This window comes from Schistocerca gregaria, chromosome 1 (genome assembly GCF_023897955.1).
Source record: "Schistocerca gregaria isolate iqSchGreg1 chromosome 1, iqSchGreg1.2, whole genome shotgun sequence".
Classification (NCBI taxonomy): Eukaryota; Metazoa; Arthropoda; class Insecta; order Orthoptera; family Acrididae; genus Schistocerca; species Schistocerca gregaria.
The window spans coordinates 182,713,661-182,734,674 of record NC_064920.1 but is presented as its reverse complement, the minus strand read 5'-3'; the positions used below and the strand labels follow the sequence as shown (position 1 = coordinate 182,734,674).

The window sequence follows — 21,014 nt, the reverse complement described above, 5'->3', positions numbered from 1 at the left end:
CAGTGGGGAGCCGAGACCGTCCTGTTTTTGCAGAGGAACGAAAAATTCAGTAACTAAAAGTTACCGAGCAGATTCCCTATGCTGAAGCCAAAAAGGATTATAAAGCTATGAAACCACCTGTCTTTACCACTTCTTATGCTTCCATGGTGCAGAAACTGTTCCTGAGACTGATGCCTCAATGCAGACGTCCAGTGAACAACCAACCACCACCAGTACCTATACTTGCATGTGTACATGCCAAGACAAAATGAATAAGAATAAAGCAATCCAAGCAGCCGCCACAGAAAAGACAGCAACAGTTCCATAGTGCTGTCAAAAAGGCACATGACAAGCCGTGCCTCTCAGTGCCTCCTTTCCCCCATCCTTGAAGGGACAGTGTGAAGTGAAAGGTTCATGACGTTTGGGTCAAAAACTGTCACGAGTGCCATCAGTTGGCATTCTTTCACAGCTGACTGATGATTAGGAAATCACGGAGTTAGATGCCTTGGATCCAGCAGCCCCTCCACTCCTCCTCACTCTACAAGTGCTTCACCCCCACAGTACAAAGATAGGGGTAAATTAAAACTACGTCGATCAAATGCTCACATCCTACATTGGAACTTCTGCACAACAACGGGGTGGAACTTCTGCACGAAAACGGCGTTTTTCCCTGCCACTGATCTCTCGCTTTCCTCTCCAGCTCTTGCTCACACTGCTCAATGGAATGTGGTCTATGCTTGAACGGAAGTGATCACATCCTGATCTGGATTCACCTGCTAGATGAGGTGGAACCTGAAAGGAAACCTCCGCGATGGGTGCTCGGTAGAGCTGACTGGACACTTTGTAGCCAGTTGGCCCAGTTCGAGCACTGTGTGAATGTTGAGGCTTGGGTGTGTGTACAACACTACCAAAGTGATCCACCACACAGCTGCAGCATCCATTCTACAGTCCACGGGACAACAGAAGAGGCAACCTGTCCCTTGATTGAGTGCCGAATGCTACTCTGCATTTATGACCAGGCATGCGTCTTTGCATAGGTTCAAGTGTCGGCCAACTGCAGAGAATCTTGCAGCCGTTTGGGTGGCGTGGCCAAAGTGTTGCTGAATTATTCGAGAGAGCAAGAAGAGATTGTGGCAACAGTTCCTGAAAACCATTAATCATTCCACCAAAAGTTCCATTGTGTGGGAGACCATCAGGAGAATTTCTGGGAGAAGAGGCAGGTGCCCCATGGCTGCTGTAATGGAAACGGCACTCTCCAAAACAATCTGCGAGACATTGCCCAGACTACGGCGGCATATTTTGCCACAGTTACTGCAACAGCCACTCAGGATCTAGGTTTCCAGCGCCATAGAGCAGTTAATGAGAAGTGTAGTTTGGACTTCTGGTCCCCCTCTGATGAAGATTATAACTGCCCATTTTCCATGTGGGAGCTGGAATGTGCATTGTCGGTGGCTCATGACACGTTCTCTGGTCATGACAGGATCCATTACAGTATGCTGTGGCAACTTACAAGGCAATACAAAGATATCCTCCTTGCACTTTTTAATGTCATTTGTGTGTCAGGTCACTTTCCTGACTCATGGCATGAGGCAATTTTAATTTCTCCTTTAAAACCTGGGAGAGACCATACATGCCCAAATAGTGACCGTGGTGTTGCTCTCATTAGGTGCATGGGGAAGACCTTTGGGCAGATAGTCAACCACCACATGTCTGGATCTTAGAATCAAGGCAACTCCTTATTTGCTTTCAGTGTGTGTTCAGGAGGTATTGCTCCACCTTTTATAACCTTGCTGTCTTGGAGGCAGCTATACAACAGGCTTTCCTATGCTCGTATCACCTTCTAGGTATTTTTTTTTAACACTGAGAAGGCCTATGATACTATTTGGAGGCACCTTATCCTGGAGAAACTTCACCAATGGGGTTTTCGTGGTTGTCTTCCCATTTTTATTCAGTCCCTTCTCTCACCACGATATTTTGGACAACAAGTCGGTAACATCCTGTCTGATCGCTTTGAGCAGGAGAATGGTGTCCCTCAAGGTAGAATTTTAAGTATGAGTGTCTTTTCCATAGCTATTAATAGCATTCCATCCATCATGAACAGTCCTGTCCAGTGTTTTTTGTTCATGGATGATTTCTCAGTGTTTTGCTCTTCTTCAAGCCATGCAATGACAACTAGTTAGTTGCAGCTAACTCTTCGACATTTGGATGAATGGGTGCAGAAGAGTGGTTTTACGTTTTCCACCAAGAAATCTGTGTGTGTTCTTTTTAAGCATTCGTATGCCATTTTAAACTTTCCTGAGTTGTGGATGAGGGACACTGTTCTTATTGTTGAACATGCAGTGAGATTTCTGGGCCTCGTATTTGACACTAAGCTTCTGTGGTTACCACATCTTTTTTTTTTAACGTCAATTAAGGCTAAACTATTTTAAAATGTCTAAGCCAAAGTTCATGGGGAGCAGACAGGACTTGTCTGCTCTGGTTTTACAGGGTATTTGGGCGATCTCGGCTCGATTATGGGTGCACGGTGTATGGGTATTTGAGACCTTCTGTTGCTCAGCCTCCACTGGAAAGGCTTTTTTGTAATGCAACAGGCAATGAGACCCTATGGGATTAGTGCACAAGATTGCCTTTTAGGGATGGGTATGGCTGGTCTTCATGTTTCACATTGCGGTGGGAGCAGATTTCCATCTTGGCTTCTCCAGAGGCCCAGACTTATTTTAGACATGACGAATTTTAAGAAACATCTCATGTCCAATTGTACATTTCAGTCTCTCTTTTTTAACATTTTAAATACATGCCACATTCTCACAGTAGTGCACACGATGGCTCCAAACAAGTTAATTCCCTTGGCTGCTCTGTCGTGTTACCTGACCATGTCACCAGGATTCACCTTCCTGACAGGTATACATTTTCCTCAGTGGAGCTCCTTGCGATCTTGAACACACTTCAGCATCGTATTAGGGGCAAACAGTTTCTCATTTGCTCCAATTCCTCTCCCAGAGATCGGAATGGGGGACTATTTTACCTCTGGAATATTTTACCCAAGAGGACGCACCACACAATAAAGCTGCGTGCCCCAGGGAAAAATTATAGCTGTAGTTTCCCCTTGCTTTCAGCGGTTCATAGTACCAGCACAGCAAGGCCGTTTTGGTTAATGTTACAAGGCCAGATCACTAATCATTCAGACTGTTGCCCATGCAACTACTGAAAAGGCTGCTGCTCCTCTTCAGGAACCACATGTTTGTCTGGCCTCTCAACACTTACCCCTCTGTCATGGCTGTACCTACAGTACGGCCATATGTATTGCTGAGGCACGCAAGCCTCCCCACCTACAGCAAGGTTCATGGGAAAGAATCATAATTAATTGATCATAATTTGAAGAAAGAAATGTTGTCCACAGTTATAACGCTAGAAGAAAAAAAAATACCTTCATTACTCGACATTAACACTTTCACTGCAGCATCGGTGCAGGCGCGCAACTCTCCAATGCGGCCCGGCAACGTGCGAGTGCGGGCTGGTAACGCTCCGAAACGGCAGGTACCGCTCGTAACCAATGCTCCTGAGCACTCCTGACCGACGGGATGACGTCAAGACCTTGTAAGAGCTGTAGGATCGTGTTCTATACCGACTTAATGATTATACCTTAGATGCATTACTTCAAATAAGCTGCGACTGTATTGTGGTCATGTTTTGAAGTCTGTTTGCTGTCCGACACCTATAGGGATCACACATGCGTCATTCTAATCTTCATTAGCCACTGTTACGAACAATATACGTGATTCAGTAAGGTGTTCAGTATTACCCACAAAAGTCTTATCACATACACAATAGTATAAAATATCTGACAAACATCAAAGTGGATTATGAATGTAAAATGAATTGCTTGTGTTGAACAAATTCTGTCAACTCTACAGACACACTTAAATCGACAACCTGTTGCACAGCAGAGAAACAGATTTATTTTTATTGTTATATTCATCTCACTGAGTCGTGACAGGCTAATTTGAAGCCATTGTGCAGTCATTCTACAGATAGACAGTATTGTGCAGCCACCCACACAAACTGTGTATATTTAAACTTATTTGTTCCATATCTTTTGACAGAAATTGGCAAATGATCTGTGGAAAATGGAATTAACCAAGACTTATGGTTCTGTATGTAAGTCTTTTTCTACCCTTTATTGAGTTTCAAATTTTTACAAAACCATGTAAGTACACAATGAAATTTCAATTCTGCTGCTGTGTGGCCCTTAAAATAACATTTATAATTGGTTTAAACTGTTTGATGGACAAGAATTCAAATTCTAATCTGTGCCTGTTGCAGAAGACAAAAAACTTAGTTGTGTGGGCATTGCCTCAAATGGAAGAAAGAAAATTATGGGTTTTGTTCTGGTGTGTTACACAGTTTTAATCTGCATCATGTTTCATATAATTACTATAGTTCGAGGTTCACTAATAGAACCTGCAACCAATTGTTGTTGATATCTGTGACAGCACAAATCAGTCAAAATGGCTTCCATCGTTCAGTGGAACATTAATGGGTTAAGGACCCAAGTGAAGGATCTGAAGCTCCTAACACAGGAACACCCAATGTGTATCTGTTTGCTGGAAATGCATTTTATGCTCCTGTCCTACAGGGCTATACAGTCTATCACAAGGATAAACTGACTGGGGAGACGGCCAATGGAGGTGTTTCTGTGTCTGTAAATCATGCACACTACTCCTGTGCTCTCTCCCTAGTTACTGACCTGCAAGCAGTTGCAGTTGAAATTCACACACATCAGAGGATCACAGTTTGCTCGTTGTATTTACCTCCTCCTGATGCAGTAGACTCTGAAGCTCTCACAGAGCTTCTAGAACAACCACCCAGCCTATTTCTCCTCTTGGGAGTCTTCAGTGTTCACCATGTCTTGTGGGGCTCGACCTCCACTTACCCTCAGGGTCAGGCTATGGAGGGCTTCAGGACATCTCAAGAGCTGTGCATCCTAAACACTGGTACTTCCACTTAGTCATGTGCTGGCTCATTCTCGGCTAGTGACCTCTCTCTCTCTCTCTCTCTCTCTCTCTCTCTCTCTCTCTCTCTGCTCTCCAGCCCTTGCAGACTCCATTCAGTGGGAAGTTGTTGATGATTGTCATTCCAGTGACCACTTCCCACTATTCCCACTATACTCCATTCACTGAAACAAGAGACGTTCTGTAAACACAGCAAGACGCGTGACCACAGCTCTGCCGTCGAGGGGTGTACAAGGCAGAGGCGTAAGAAATTAAAAAAAATGAAAGTTGTGTTTTTTATAATATAATTTGGCACCTGAACATGATAAAGTGATCCAAGAACTACCTTCCGACACCTTTTTTTACATTACATTAAAATTTATTGTCATTGAAGAAGAGAAATATTTAAGCCTTCAGGAAAAGTTGTTTTTTCGTGTTACTCTATATTTATCACGCCATATCTCCTAAACCGTGTGTCACACAGCAAAATAATTTTATAATTGCCTTCAGTACTATAGTTGATGACGTCTGCAAATGTTCTCCCCAATAGTCAGTAATAGTGAAGTAATAAATTAAATTCTCACATCTGATGCAGAACTTTTACCAAATCATCGTCCGAAATATAGTAAGCGACAAACTTTTCCCCTTTAAATTTTTTTGTGGGGGTGTAAAGAAAAGTTTCAGAAAGGTTTGAATTTAATTTTGTAGTTTGTTCGAATGCGATGGGTGCAACCGTTTGTCCTTTATGAGCGATGCATTGTTCGGTTTGCAGGTGCGGCGCTCAGTCAGTGTTACCATCTCAGTTGCAGGTGTGAGCTTGTTAGTGGATGTTGTACAGGAGCTTGTTAGTGGATGTTGTACAGCGGCGATTTCAGGATATCTTAAGTTCATCTGTAAAGACACTTGAAAGACTAGTTGTTGATTATTAGAGTAAGTATATGTGTTTGCAGTCACGCTGAGCATTCACTGTTTATGTGCACATCCAATAGCATTGCATGGTTTCTTATTTTATATATTCACTTATTTCATTAGCACCACACATGGCTGTCCTCATTATGTCATCCACAGATTCAGCGAGCGAGGTCGACATGTCAGTTCTGAGTCCACCAAAGAAGCGAGCAAAGAAGAAATCATTAAGTTGTTCTGAGAAGCACATGGTGCTTAATGTGTATAAAACGGAAGTGTTACATCCAGAGCAGTCGATGAGTGACATTGTTTTGAAAACAGCTGCAGCTACAGGTGTTGGACGTTCTTCAGTGTATTGTGTGATGAGTGAGTACAAGGCCACACTCTCTTTGAAGTCTCCCAGGAAAGGAAAATTACGACAGGAACTTTCTGAAAGTGTTGATGACTTTGATAGAAATGCGATACAAAGGAAAGTACATGAATTTTTTTTTTTCGTAATGAATTGCCAACAATTGACAAAGTCCTTACAGTCGTGAACGAAAATGCAGATCTGGGCAATTTTCGGAGAACTACATTTTATAATTTATTGAGTGAAATGAATTTTAAATACGTCCGGCATGGGCGCGATAGCATGCTAATAGGCAGGGATGACACCCTCTTATGGAGGCGACTTTATCTTTGAACCATTAAATGGTTGAGAGATGAAGGTAGACCCATTTATTATTTGGACGAGATGTGGGTGAACGCAGGACATACCTGAAGTTATGTCTGGGTAGATGACACTATAAATTCCTCAAAACAAGCGTTTCTGTCTGGATTATCCACCGGAAGCAAGGGCCCATCAGGTAAAGGGAAATGTCTGATTATCGCACGCAGGGTTCATTGAGGGATGTTTGTGGACTTTTGAATCCAAGAAAAGTGGAGATTATCATGAGGAGATGTGCTCCGAAACCTTCAAGAAATGGTTTTAAGATGTTCTTCCTCAGCTTCAGGAAAATGCAGTTATTGTTCTTGATAACGCGCCGTACCATTCTCAGAGAAAAGAAAAAGTTCCCAATGCAAATTCCAATAAGCATGATATATCAGAGTGGCTAAAATCTAAAAACATCAATTTCGAAGAGGGTATGTTGAAGAAAGAACTTTTAGATATAGTTAAAAGTCACAGAACAGCGCACAACGAATAGACAACAGATGAAATGGCGAAGAATGCAGCGAAAACTGTTCTCAGAATTCCTCCTCCCCACTGTGAATTAAACGCCATCGAGTTAGTGTGGGCCAGAAGCAAAGGCTATGTTGCAGCGAAAAACAAAACATACAAAATGCCGGAAGTTAAAGTACTGCTAGAAGAAGTAGTGAGAACAGTGAATGCAGAGGATTAGAACAAGTGCGTCCTCGATGTCGTAGAAAAAGTGTGTGTAAATTAGACTGCATTATAGAGGAGAGAGGAGCGGTTTGTTATAAACCCCATGAAAACAGTTCAAGTTCGACAGAGTGAACCTTGTTTTGTCCTTTTATCATTATTATTATTACTGGTATTGTTATTAAAATTAACAATTAATTGTGTTTGAGTGGAGCATTTTGTTAGCAACCTGAAGAAAATAAATCTGCTTCGACAGAATGAACTCAGTTTAACATTATTGTTAAATTTATTTCGTACATTGTTGCCCAGGTTTCTCACGGTCCGCTGTGACAGCTCGGCAGCCAGCTGAACGCTGCCAGCTGCAAAGCGTAGCGCCAATGATTTTCCACACCCCAACATATCACGTGAACACCGAATGCTTTCTCTGGAAATGAGCATAGTTGCTCACATGACATTGTTTATGTTTCGTCCCAGCTCTCGGTGAATAGACTTAATGTATTCACGTACTGGATGGATCACAACCTGAAGACAAGCCGCCAAAATGGATGGTCAGCAGGGATAACCAGACGCTGTTCAGCTAGCTGGCTGTGTTTGAACACCACAATAGTGTCCAAGGATGGGTGGACCACATCACACAAGTGATCTACCATGCCACTGACTTATCCATCCTACAAGTCTTCCGGTCATCTAAGGAGTTGACATGTGCCTTGGTGGACAGGTGAGTGCCATTCAGCATTCCGGGACAGGCACGCAGGGCTTCAACATTTTAAATGTCGATTGACAGGAGACAATCTCAAGGTCTTTCGAATTGCGAACACCAAGGCCTGATGCATCATGAGAGAGAGTAAGGACAGGTCATGGCAAATGTTCCTGGAATCCATCAACCGTTCCACATCTACTAAAGTATGGGAAGCCATCCGGAGGATTTCCAGTAAATACAGCTGTTTACGAATAGCGGAAGTACTGAAATGGGTGTCTCCAAACAACACCCAGCCACATCTCTAAGGCACTGGCTGAGAATTTTGGTAAAACTATTGCCAACCAGGATCTGTCATTTCTTCGCTACTGTGAGACTGTAGAGAGGGGAAAATTGGAGTTCAGATCCATGAATTCTGAGACATACAACTATCCTTTCTCCATGTGGAAGCTGGAGTCAGTTCTGTATGAGACTTGTGATACTGCACCTGGTCACGACCAAATCCAGTACTGCATGCTTCATCATTTGCCAGTGGCATCAAAGGAAGTCCTCCTCGAATGCTTTAATCTCATATGACAGACAGGTAACTTCCCCAACTCATGAAGAGAGGCAATTCTGATACCTCTCCACAGACCAGGAAAGGACTGAACATATCCTACTAATTATCGGAGTTTCACCTTAACAAGCTGTGTAGGAAATACCCTAGAGTGAATGGTTGAGTGTCGTCTGGTCTGGTTGTTAGTGACCAGGCAACTCCTTAGCTGATCTCAATGTGGATTCCGAAGATTTCAGTCCACTGACGGCAACCTGACTCTGCTAGAGGTGGCTATTCAACAGACTTTCCTTAGTCAGTATTGCTGCATCAGCATATTCTTTGATATCAGTAAGGCGTATGAGACTACTTGGAGACACTGTATTCTTTCACAACTGCAACAACGGGGCTTTGTGGCCACCTCCCCATCTTTGTACGGTCTTTCCTGTCTCAGCGGTTTTTGGGACCCAAGTTGGTAACATGCTGTCAAATCAATTTGAGCAGGAGAACGGTGTGTCTGAGGGCAGTGTTTTAAGTGTTACTCTCTTTGCCATAGCCATAAACAGTACCATGCCTATGATAAGGAGTCATGTGCAGTGCTCATTATTTGTGGACAATTTTGCTGTTTTCTGTTCTTCCACTAGCGTTGCAACAGTGAGCTTTCAGTTGCAGCTTACATCACTCAGTTTATAGGAGTGGACTGCAAAGACAGGGTTTCAGTTTTCTGCAGAGAAGTGTGTGCATGTGTTCATTTTAATAATTCTCATCATCTTTTCAATTTGCCTGACTTGCAAATGAGGGACACCAGCCTACACTTTAGAAACTCAGTGAGGTTCAGGGGCCTAATTTTTGACTCAGAATTGTCATGGTTGCTACATCTGAGAGACCTGAAAGCCAGAACCCACAAGGCACTGAACATAATCAAGCACCTTAGCCACAGGTCTTGGGGAGCACACAGGGCATGTCTGCTCCAGTTTTATAGGGCTTTCTTGCATTCGTGGCTGGACTATGAGTGTGGAGTGTATGAATCAGTGAGGCATTCTTATTCGAAGATGCTGTCCATCATAAGGGGATTCAGATGGACACAGGTGCTTATCTCAGTCTCTGTGCTGAGGTTGGGGAACTGCCACTCACCATCCAGCGGCAGCTCCTTATGGTGCAGGAGGCATGTAAGTTCCTTGCAACCTCGACTTTCACCCACATACGATTCTGTTGCTCATCCATCTCTGGAAAGCCTTTTTAGCAACTGTCCATGGGCCACAGTGCCATCCGGGATCTGTATGCAGGTTGGAGTCACTGGGTGTGGAACAAGTACAACCTCAAATCCAAGGTTTTAACCATTCCCTATTTTCTGACATTTTATTTGAGCACCACAACTATGTAGCTGTGTTTACAGATGGGTCTAAGCAGGGGACGCTGTTGATTGCTCTGTTGTTTTTCCGGATCGTGCACTCAAGATCTGAATGACTCCAGAATTTATGGTCTTTGATGCAGAATTACATGTGGTCTTACAGGTACGGGAGTAGATCCGATGTTCTTCCAGTACTGAATATGTTGTCTGTTTCAATTCCCTTAGTGCCCTTCACTCTCTCCAACATTTATACCCAGCAGATAAAGTAACCCAGAATATCCAGGATGCTCTCCTCCAACTACAACGACTGGGGAAGAAGGTGTCTTTCGCTGGGTACCAGGGCAAATTAGTATTGCAAGGATCGAAAGGGCGGATCTAGCAGCCAAGGAGGCATGTCATGATCCTCAGGTATTTCAGTGTGCCATCCCCCTTCGTCCCGTCACCTCCCTGTTGAGGTACAAAGTCGTGTCGATGGGAGGACAAGTGGCTACAAGTGACTGACAACAAGCTCCGTATCATGAAGCCTACAACTCAAGCCATGGTGTACTTCCTTCCAGCCACATCAATGGTATGAGTTTCTCATATTTGCAAAAGCCACAGCCCTATGACGCATGGATTCTTACTCCAGCAAGAGAACCCTCCAATGTGTGATGCTTGTGGCGTGCAGATCACAGTGTGCCACATTTAATTGGACTGTGATTTATTTTCAAATCAGTGGTCCGCAGCGGATTTGCCAATGGACCTGCAGTCCATTTTCAGTAACAAACGAATGTGGGTCAGGTGTTAAAGCTTTGTGAATTGTCCAATATTTTTGATAAGAATTTATGGAGGTGTTTTTAATTTGTTAACAGCGTGACTGGCTCATCTAAGTATTTTGTAAGTGGTCAGCCAGTCATACTTCCCTGTGTTTTTCTTTTAGTTCTTCCGTGTTTTAATTTCATGTATAGGTACTTTTCCTCTCTCTAATTTGTTTTAGTGCATGTGAGATGGAATGACTGTGTGCTCACTATGAGTGCAAGAATGTGCAAAACTGAGTTTATCTCCACATTCGTTTGTTTTGATAAGTTTAAGGGCATTGATGACCTTGATGTCGAGTGCCCATAAGGTACACGTGCACGCACGCGGGCGCACACGCACACACACACACACACACACACACACACACACACACACACACACACAAATTCTGTCATCTGGAGTGTGTGTCTCTACAGCACTCCTATTTGTTACAGAAGCTTAATTTTTTTAACGTGTTCCAGAGCTGCACATTTAATTTTAAAATTAGGCAGATCTCCCAGCACAAAATGGTGATGTAAATATTGATATATTTCATGGAGTAGATTGTACTGCTTGATTTCACATATAGATGGTGAAAGGTACTATGGTACTAGAATTCTCCACATCTTGAACAGCAACTCGTACAAGAGCAATATTCAAAATCATGATAGTGTTGTGTGACATTGTTTTCTCAGGGGAGAATTTTCATTACAATACTCTGTTATTTGACATGAAGAAACTGCAAATCAAGAAATGCTCCATGAATTACTATATCTAAAAAGATAAGGAGCATGTGAGTTCAGGTAGAATTGTGTGGTGGATTTATGGATACCTTAACTGTTGTTCTTGGAACAGACCAGTCTCACCAAGCAAGGTGACACAATGGTTAGCAAACTGGACTTTAATTAAAAAAGACCATGGTTCAGTTCCCTATGGAGCCATCTAGTTTTGAGTTTTTCATTATTTTATATGCCATGTTTTAATACAAATGCTCGAATGGTTCATTTGAAAAGGTCACTGCTGACTCCTCCAATCCATACTAGTACACAGGGTCTAATAAACTTGAGCCACTGTCATGCAATACTTTTTAAAAGAGTAAGCCACCATTTGACTGTGCATTGTTATATTTATCTTTTGTACTATCCAGATTCAGCTGTCATGCCATTATCAAGTACCTGTTATCCGATTTGGATTGTCTTAACAGACATGACTTAACAACGGCCTAACAACTTCAATCATTGTACTTGATAATGGCATAAAATCCAAAATATGTTTTGTACAAAAGCCAAACATAATAATATACAATCAACTTGTCAAAGACAGAGCATGAGACAGTAATCGAACTATTATTAGTCTCAACTGAATGTTGTGTATTTGTTAGTAAACATTTCAATTCAGTAAGATATTTCCTAAATATGTGGTACATAATACTGCAGATATATATTTCTGTTCTACCTTGAAAACCTATAGTGTTCAGTTATCTCTCTTCCTGTTCCACAATACGATGAACAGTCTGTGTCCAAGCAGTAAAATTTTGAACTATGTGAGCACGACTGAATCCTAACTAGATTTATTGTTGGATCATTGTTTCCTCATCATTTTTACATAGCCAGCTTTCAAGAGTTCATAGATTAGTGGGATTAAGGTATATTTGGGTATAATATAATACTTTTTGTATAGATTCGGGTTCTCACAGCTGTTCACACAATGTACTATGTAAATTTCATGTTATGGTTGTAAAGTAGCTTACCAAATGCCACATGAGAGGAAAAATTATATACTCATAGCAGTCCTACCTATCACATGGAATACACAGAGTGTCTGTATAGACAGAACATGATAGTGCAGTGATTAGAATGACATGTTTTATGGATCTTGAAGGTAGGTCACATAGCATTGTGGTGAGTCACGTATAGCAGAGACAAGTTGAAAAATGAGGTCGAGCACTACATGTGTAATGTGTCAAGAGAGATCTATGACAAAGATACAAGTATGATAAATGGCACAGTACATGCAAAAGTGTATTGATAGCACAGGTAGTTATGTCAAGTAGTTGCTAAAAGTCCAGCCTTTCCATAAACATAACATTCATAGTCAATAAATGGGTTTTCTATTTGAAAAAGAAAACTGGATACCTTATTTTTCAGACACACCTCGTAATTTGTAATTTGATGTGGCAGGACAGGACAAGTTTCCTAAGTTGTGGAATGAGGGAATTTTGACACCTCTCCTCAAACCAGGAAAGGACTGTATATGTTCCAGTAGAGTACTGGTTGTTGCCTTAATGAACTGTGTAAGGAAGACATTGGAGGGAGTGGTCAATTGTCATCTGGTCTGGATGCTAGGGACCATACTACTCCTTAGCCACCCAGCAGATGTTGATCTACTGTTGCCAACCTGACCGGCTTATGGCAGATTTTCTAAGTGAACAGCATTGTCTAGGGATATTTTTTGACATCAACAAAGCATACAATAGAATAGTCTCCCAGGGAAGTATTTTAAGTATCACCCTCTTTCTATAACCATTAATAGTATAATATCTATGGTAAGGCGTCCTGTGTGATGCTCCTGACTTACGGGTGATCTTGCAGTTTTTTGTTCCTCCTCCAGCTTTGCAGTATTATCAGTTAAAGTTTAAAGTGAAGAGGTTGGAGGAATGGACTGTAAATATTGCTTTTTTTATTTTCTGCAGATAAGTGTGTGTGTGTGTGTGTGTGTGTGTTGGATTTTAATCATTTCCATAATATTTTTAATTTACCTAACATTTGAAAGACTTATTGAGGTTTCTGGGCCTAATTTTTTATTGCAAACTGTTGTGCTTTCCACATCTTAACAAATCCAAAGGCAAGGACCAAGAAAGCAAATATTATGTTAAAATGCCTTGGCCATAGTTCTTGCAAAATGGGCAGGGTGCATCTGCTGCAGTTTTATGGCTTTCATGAGACTGTTGCTAGACTATGGTGCACAGTCTATGGATCTGCGAGATCGTCTTATCTGAAGACTACCTGACATTATCCTCTACAGGAGAGGGGAGGGGGGAAATCAGCTAACCATGGGTGCTTACTAAAGCAGCTCCATACCCAGTCTCCCTGCTGAAGCTGGAGAACTGCCGCTCGCCTTTTGGTGACATCTCATCATGGCAATTCTAGCTCATATGTTCCTCACTGCTGCCAATTCAGTAGCAACTGTAGTGTTGCTTGTCAAGCTACAGCACACCTTTTCTCTTAGTGCCCACAAGCAACAAGGCCGTCTGGGATCTGTATGAGGCATTTGCTGGAGTCTCTTGGCGTGGTGCAAGTATAGACCCAAATCCAGGGTCAGAACTGGCTGCCACCCTAGTTATTGCAGAGGTCCAGTGTAATATTAGATTTAATGCGATGTGGGAGAAGCACCTCAACTATATAGCTGTATTAATGAATGGATTTAAACAGGGGGACACTTTTGGTTGCTCCGTTGTTTCCCCTGATCATTTCCTCGGGATTGGATTGTCTCAAGAATTCACTTTATTTGATACAGAATCAATACATGATCGTGAGGGCATTGGTGCAGATGAAATGTGTTGCAACTGGTAAATTCCTCATCTGTCTGTCCTGAATGTCCTTAATTTTCTAAACCAGTTCTATCCTGCAGATTAACTGGTCCAGAGTATCCTGAATGTTCTTTTTTTGCCAACAAAGGTGTGATAAGGAAGTGTCTTTCTGCTAGGTATTAAGGGAAATGTATGTAAAGGCTGTAGTGGCACCAACATTAGTATCAGTCCCTAGTGAATGAGACAGGAACTGAAATTGAGGGCAGCACAGCAAAAGCTGAAATGCTGAACTTCACATAGGAAAACCCAGAAAAATTGCCCAATCTAATCCTCATACCACTGAAAAGCTGAGTGAAATCAGTATTAGTGTCAGTGGTGTTGAGAAATAACTGGAATCGTTAAAATTGAACAAAGCTCCAGGGCCCTATGGAATCCCTGTCAGATTCTGTACTGAATTTGTGTCTAGTTTTGCCCCTCTTGTAACTATAATCTGTCATAGATCCCATGAACAAAAAACTGTGCCTAGTTCTTGGAAAAAAGCACAGGTCACACCTGTCTACAAGAAGGCCAGTAGAAGTGTTCCACAAAACTACCATCCAATATACTTGACATCAATTAGTTGTAGAATCTTAGAACATGTTTTGTGCTCCAACTTAATGAGGTATCTTGAACACAGTGGCCTCCTCAATGCCAACAAGCAGATATCGAAGACTTCGATCGTGTGAAACCCAACTTGCATTTCTCTCACATGGCACACAAGTAGATGCAGTATTTCTTGATTTCTGAAAAGCATTTGACTCATATGGTTATTGTCAAAAATTTGATGATATTTGATATCAAGAAAAATTTGTGACTGAATTGAGGACGTTTTGCTAGGGAGTACACAGCATGTTATCTTTGATGGAGTAAATGTCATATATAGAAGTAACTTCGGATATAACCCAGGGAAGTGTGTTGGGACCCTTGCTATTCATGTTATTTATTAATGACCTTTTAGACAATATTAATAGAAACATTAGGCTTTTTGCAGATGATGCAGGTATCTGTAATGAAGTACTATCTGAAAGAAGCTGCGTAATTATTCAGTCAGATCTTGACAAGATTTCAAAGTGGTGCAAAGATTGGCAACTTGCTTTAAATGTTTAAAAATGTAAAATTGTGTACTTCACAAAATGGAAAAAACATAGTATCATATAATTATAATATGACTGAGTCACTGTTGGCATCAGCCAACTCATAGAAATACCTGAGTGTAATACTCTATAGGGATATGAAATGGAATTATCACATAGGCTCAGTTGTGGGTAAAACATGTGATAGACTTCGATTCATTGGTAGAATTCTGGCGAAGTGCATCAGTCGGTGAAGGAGACCCATCCTAGAATATTGCTCAAGTGTGTGGGACCCGTACAAAGAGGACTAAAATGGTATATTGAATGTATACAGGCAAGAGCAGCATGAATGGTCACAGGTTTGTTTATTCTATGGGAGAGTGTCACAGAGACACTGCAAGAACTGAACTGGATGACTCTTGAAGACAGGCATAAATTGTCACGAGAAAGTCCATTAACAAAGTTTCAAGGCTTTAAATGGCTACTCTAGGAATATACTACAATTCCCTGCATATCAGTCACTAAGGGGTCATGAGAATAAGATTAGAATAATTACCACATGCACAGAGGCATTCAGTCAATCATTCTTCCCACACACTGTACGTGAATGGAACAGGAAGAAACCCTAATAACTGGTATAGAAGGGGCATATCCTCTGCCATGTATTGCATGATGGACTGCAAAGCGCAGATGTAGATGTAGACATATTTGTGCAGCTTTCTTTCAGTCAGTTCTTCATTATAGGTAACTGTGTCATCTATCAAAAGTCCAAATTTGCCATTAATACTACCTGAAAGGTAATATACGACATGAACAACAAGGACTCCAATACACTTTTCTGGCACATACCTAGGGCTACTACTACATCTGTTAAACACTCCATGCCTGAGATAACATACTGTGTCCTCCCTCCCAAGAAATCCTCACTCCACTCACATGTTTCGCTTGTCATAGGATGTACCATATCTACTTATTCAACACTTGTGCAGCCTGCTTTGAAGGTTGTGGAATCTGATGTGAATATTGATCTGTACAGAACAGATCAAGAGATATTGCCAGTATTTTAATGATTCCATTTGAGAATGTTTAGAAAATTAAGTATGTGAATTCCCAGTTGCTTCAGTAATTATTATAATTACCCCTCATAACACTTCTTGCAAAATATGTTTTATTTTGAGTAGTTCAAGAGTGTTTCACCAGACCCCCTATGAACTTACAGGTCATGAATATAAAATGATATGAACTGTACTATGCACAGATGATAGACAGTCATTCTTGCAGTACCCCATCCATGAACGAATGAGCGAAGATTTTAACAAAACGTAATAACGTTTTTGCGATGTTATGCAACTTCTAACACACATTCACATTTATATGCTGAATATTGTTAAGACGATATCAGTTTGCAGAGCCACTGCATCTACACTTTTATATTTAGAGAAACTAGTGGGTACAAATTTCTTTTGATTTCATATCAGTGATGTCATTATATAATATTTCATTATATGGATCACAGTTCTGCGAGTGAACTTGCACTGTCTTAATGAAACATGTATCTGAAAAATCATTCTCTTGTTTCAGGATCTGGCTTCTGCAGAGTTCAGGGCTAGTTAACTTATATGGTTTGAAACAATGGATCATGGGAAAACAACAGATGAAATAGACTCGTCAGTGGCTGAATTAGTCAACTTGATGAATGATACTTTCACATGCTGCATGAGGAACTATCAAGCCTTACTGCCATACCTTGAGAAAAAGAATACAAGACCCAAAATATGTAAAAAATTAGTGCATGTTAATATAATGCTGAACAAGTTGAATGAAGAACTTGTTGGGCTTAGAGTTGAATATGTAACTGTGTTGTCACATGAACAAGAAAGTGAGGCCGTTGTGTCTGAAAGAGGTAGGAAAAGAAAAACATCTGATGAGTCAATGGTAGGCAGACCTGAGACCAAAAGTATAAAAACAGAAGTACCATTATCCACTAGCACTAAGTATTCCTCAGAGAATTTTGTATCAAAACAAACTGAAGAAACAAGACATACCCAGGTGCAGAAGACTGACACGCACAGAATGGAAAGTATAAAAACAGAATTACAAGATTCCAGTGAAGTTGAAGATTTGCTTGTTTTCCCCATTAGTAATAGCAAGAGTCCTACATCTAAGGCGTCACTTGATACTAGAGAGAATAGAGTGACTGTTTGTTTTGATGGTGATGAGGAAAGTGCATCTGTGGCAGATAGGCTTGTGAGGATTAATACATATGTTAAACCCATTGATACAATTACTCAGACAAAAAATAATGAAATGTGTCTTCCATTGCAAAATTCCGAATGTGAGACTATAGATCAAGAGAAACATGAAGACATTAGCAAACTTCTTAGTAAAGATCATAATACTCACAGAGGACTGGAAAGAGAAGTTGGCTGTGCTACTTCTTTCTCTTACCAGGCAGAAAGACCTTTCAGCAATAAAGAACCACTTGTTCCTTTCACTGCTTGTGGTAAGGAATCTGATATGTTGATGGAAAGGAGAGCCATCAGTTGTAACGAGGTAGAGAAAAGAGCTCATTCTCCTATAAGATATGAAAAAGATTGTGTACCTGTTCAGAGGTCAGTGGAACTGTTTAGTCCAGGACATGAACTTTATGGTGTGATAAGGTACGAGCATCGTAAATTGAAATGCGTGTTGTGTGATTGTGAACTTGCCAATTACAAGGTAATGTATGATCATGTGAATGGGAAGAGGCATCAACGGAAACAAGCTTCCAAGAAAAACAGCTATGCTAAAAAGCCTGTTGTTTCAAATAATAGCTCTGTAAGAACAACACCTACTTCTGTGTGTGCTACTGTTCCCTGCTCACTTGCTGATAATATTGCTATTGTGGACAAAAGTTATCAATTAGAAGTAATAGAACACACAGTCAAATTAGACGATATGTGGAAATATTTTTCTGCACCACTTCAAATCAATAGAAAATATTTCTGGATTCATTCCGGTGAAGTGATCTGCTCTCTTTGTAATCAACGTGTAGAAGAACGTGTACAAAGTGTAAAGATACATATTATAAAATGTAGTCATCTGAGACGGATAAAAAGATTAAGAAGCTTAGAAACTGCTTGGAAGTCCTCAAATCAGCAAATGTTGAAAGTAGCAGGCATTCTAGATGGTTGTATTCCTAAGACTCAGTTTACTTTGCAAAATGATGGGATTTTTTGTAGAGTGTGTCAATGTTTTTGTGAAAATCATACTGTATTAAATCATGTGACGAGTAAAATGCACTGCAGAAAGTCACACAAAATGGAATAAGTATAATATAAGAAAACAGAAACAGTAAATGGCAAGAATCTGTGCGGTTATAACATGTTATTTTTAATGTAATTATATTATTTCCTTTGGTTTTTTGTTATGATTCATTGGTTAAGGCATCAAGGCAGAGATTTGAGAAAATAGATAGAACAAATGGCACTTAATTAAAGAACTATTGATGAGGAGATATAAAGGATTTTCAATCTAAGCTCATAGGCAACAGTTTTTAACATGTAGGAGCCTTTGGTCCAATTCATCTTGAATATATTATGTTTTAATGGCTCTTCCCTTACCCCATAGTTTTTAAGTGCATTTATGTCTTATTGGTCATATGTAAGACAATTTGTTATATGAGTTACATCAGGTGTTGAGGTAACATTTTCTCTTGCTGGTGCACCTACACACCAGTCGACTATTCAAGCATCTTGTATGTATAACTGTTTTGTTTATATATTCCACATTCTGTTATTGAAGAGAGGAGTTGCTGGATAGGAATGCTTTTAGTATTTTTGTTAAGTTATTTGTTTATTTATTTAATTTTAAAGTGGAAAAACTTGAAATTAGTAGGCAGGTGAAGTACTAGGGCTGTTGAAGAAATGTCTGATCTTACTTTTTTAATGTTGAAAAGAAGAGTGTTATCAGGGCTTACATCATTCTCTCTCTGTGTGCCGGCGGCATACGTAATGCAGATGCCACCACCCTACCCCCTCCACTACCACAGAAACAACCAGTCACTGGTTAGCTGTTGATAAGTGAACTGGTGTAAATGGTAGTCGTAGGATTTTGCATTGTGGGCAGAATGGCAGAGAAAGGGGAACAAATTTGCATCAAATTTTGTTTTAAGCTTGACGATTCTCTGATAGAAACAATCTGCAAGATTCAACAAGTGTTTGGGGGCAAAGCAATGGGTACCACTTAGGTAAAGGAGTAACTACTTCAAAAATGATGGCCATCAGTGCAAAGTGAAGCATGTTCAGGTATGTCCTCAACATCTGCAAGAGGTTATTAATAATCACGTAAGGACCCTGGTGATGCAGGGTAGATGCATCATGATCAGACAAGGTTAAAATTAGTATTGGATCAATTCAGTCAATTTTAATGGAATATTTATATCTCAGAAGACACTCAAGCACAATGTGTGCCAAAATTGCTAAGAACTGAGCAGAAGCAACTTTATTTGGAGATTGCACAGGGCATGCTGGATACTGTGAACATTAATATCCAACTTTCTTAACACAGTGGTCACTGGTGATGAATTGTATGTTCATACGTATGACCAAGAAACTAAGTTCCAGTCATAGCAATGGAAGCATCCACTGTCCCTAAGACCCAAAAAAGGCAAGGCAGGTCTGCAGCAATGTGAAAGTCACGTTGGCCAGCTTCTTTGACTCCAGTGACCTGGTTCATCACGAGTTCAACCTAGAAGGTACTAATGTCAATAAGAAGTAGTACAAGGAGGTTTTGCTTTGCCTTTGTGTAGCAGTGAGATGCAAACGGCCGGACTTGTGCGGAGCGAGCAGTTTAAACCTCCAACACAGTAATGCGCCCACTCATCATTCTCAATTAATTCAAGTGTTTTGGACAAACACAACATGGCTGTGGCCGTCAGCCTCCCTGTTCCCCTGAACTAGCATCTAGTGACTTCTGGCTTTTCCTAAACTGAAAAAGTCTCCAATAAAGTGACCAGATTTCAGAACAAGGAAGACATTATGCAGAATTCGATGGAGCAGCTGCAACAAACTAAAAGAGGGTTTCCAGCAGTGCTTCCAACAGTGGCAGCAGTGTTAGGAGAGGTGTGTAGAAGGTGAAGCGGGCTGCTTTAAATGTAACTAGTGTCAATTAATTGTATCTGAATAAAGATTCATGTTATAAATAAAAATCAGGTATTTTTTGAACAGTCCTCATAAAATTTTATAGCTGGATTCCTTTCTAAAGCAGGTTACGATGGGTACACCACTACTACTCCTTCTCCCCCTCCTCCCATAGGCTAGGCCATAACATCTATCCACCATCAGTCCACTTCACTCACATTGTACACATTGAATTTTTATATCCAATCATACATACTGAGTAATGTGGCGCAGACGTTAAGATGCAAGACTCACATTTGGGGAAAGTGAGGTTCAGATCACCATTAAACCATCCAGTTTTAGATATTCATCACTTGTCCTAAATACAACAATGAATCGTTTGAAAAAGCCGTGGAAGGTCTACCTCATCATCGTTGTCCAATCAGACCCCGCGAGATGGCACAGTGAATAGACACTGAACTCAATTCAAGATGACAGCAGTTGAGATTACCATCCAGCAATACAGATTTGGTTTTCTGTGCTCACTTACAAAAGGGAACAATCAGTTTCTTTCCCCAGTATGAGTTTTTTCTTCATGTCTAATGCTGTCATCATTGACTGGCCATTAAACCCTGATCATTCTTTCTTCCCATCCTTCCTGCAGTGTTGCTACAGGTTCTG

The 21,014-nt window shown here is 40.8% G+C and overlaps 1 protein-coding gene across 5 annotated transcripts in view; it reads left to right on the top strand.

The window, feature by feature from the left end:
• Nucleotides 1-18,596, top strand: part of LOC126336310 (uncharacterized) — a 205,046-nt gene extending 186,450 nt beyond the window's left edge. For all 5 annotated transcript variants that reach the window (XM_049999966.1, XM_049999931.1, XM_049999948.1 and 2 more), the window contains one exon: nt 16,816-18,596. In XM_049999966.1, coding sequence (XP_049855923.1) covers nt 16,867-18,543 — 1,677 coding nt within the window. In that variant the 5' untranslated portion in view covers nt 16,816-16,866 and the 3' untranslated portion in view covers nt 18,544-18,596. The remainder of the gene's footprint in view (nt 1-16,815) is intronic.
• Nucleotides 18,597-21,014: the final 2,418 nt, after the last annotated feature.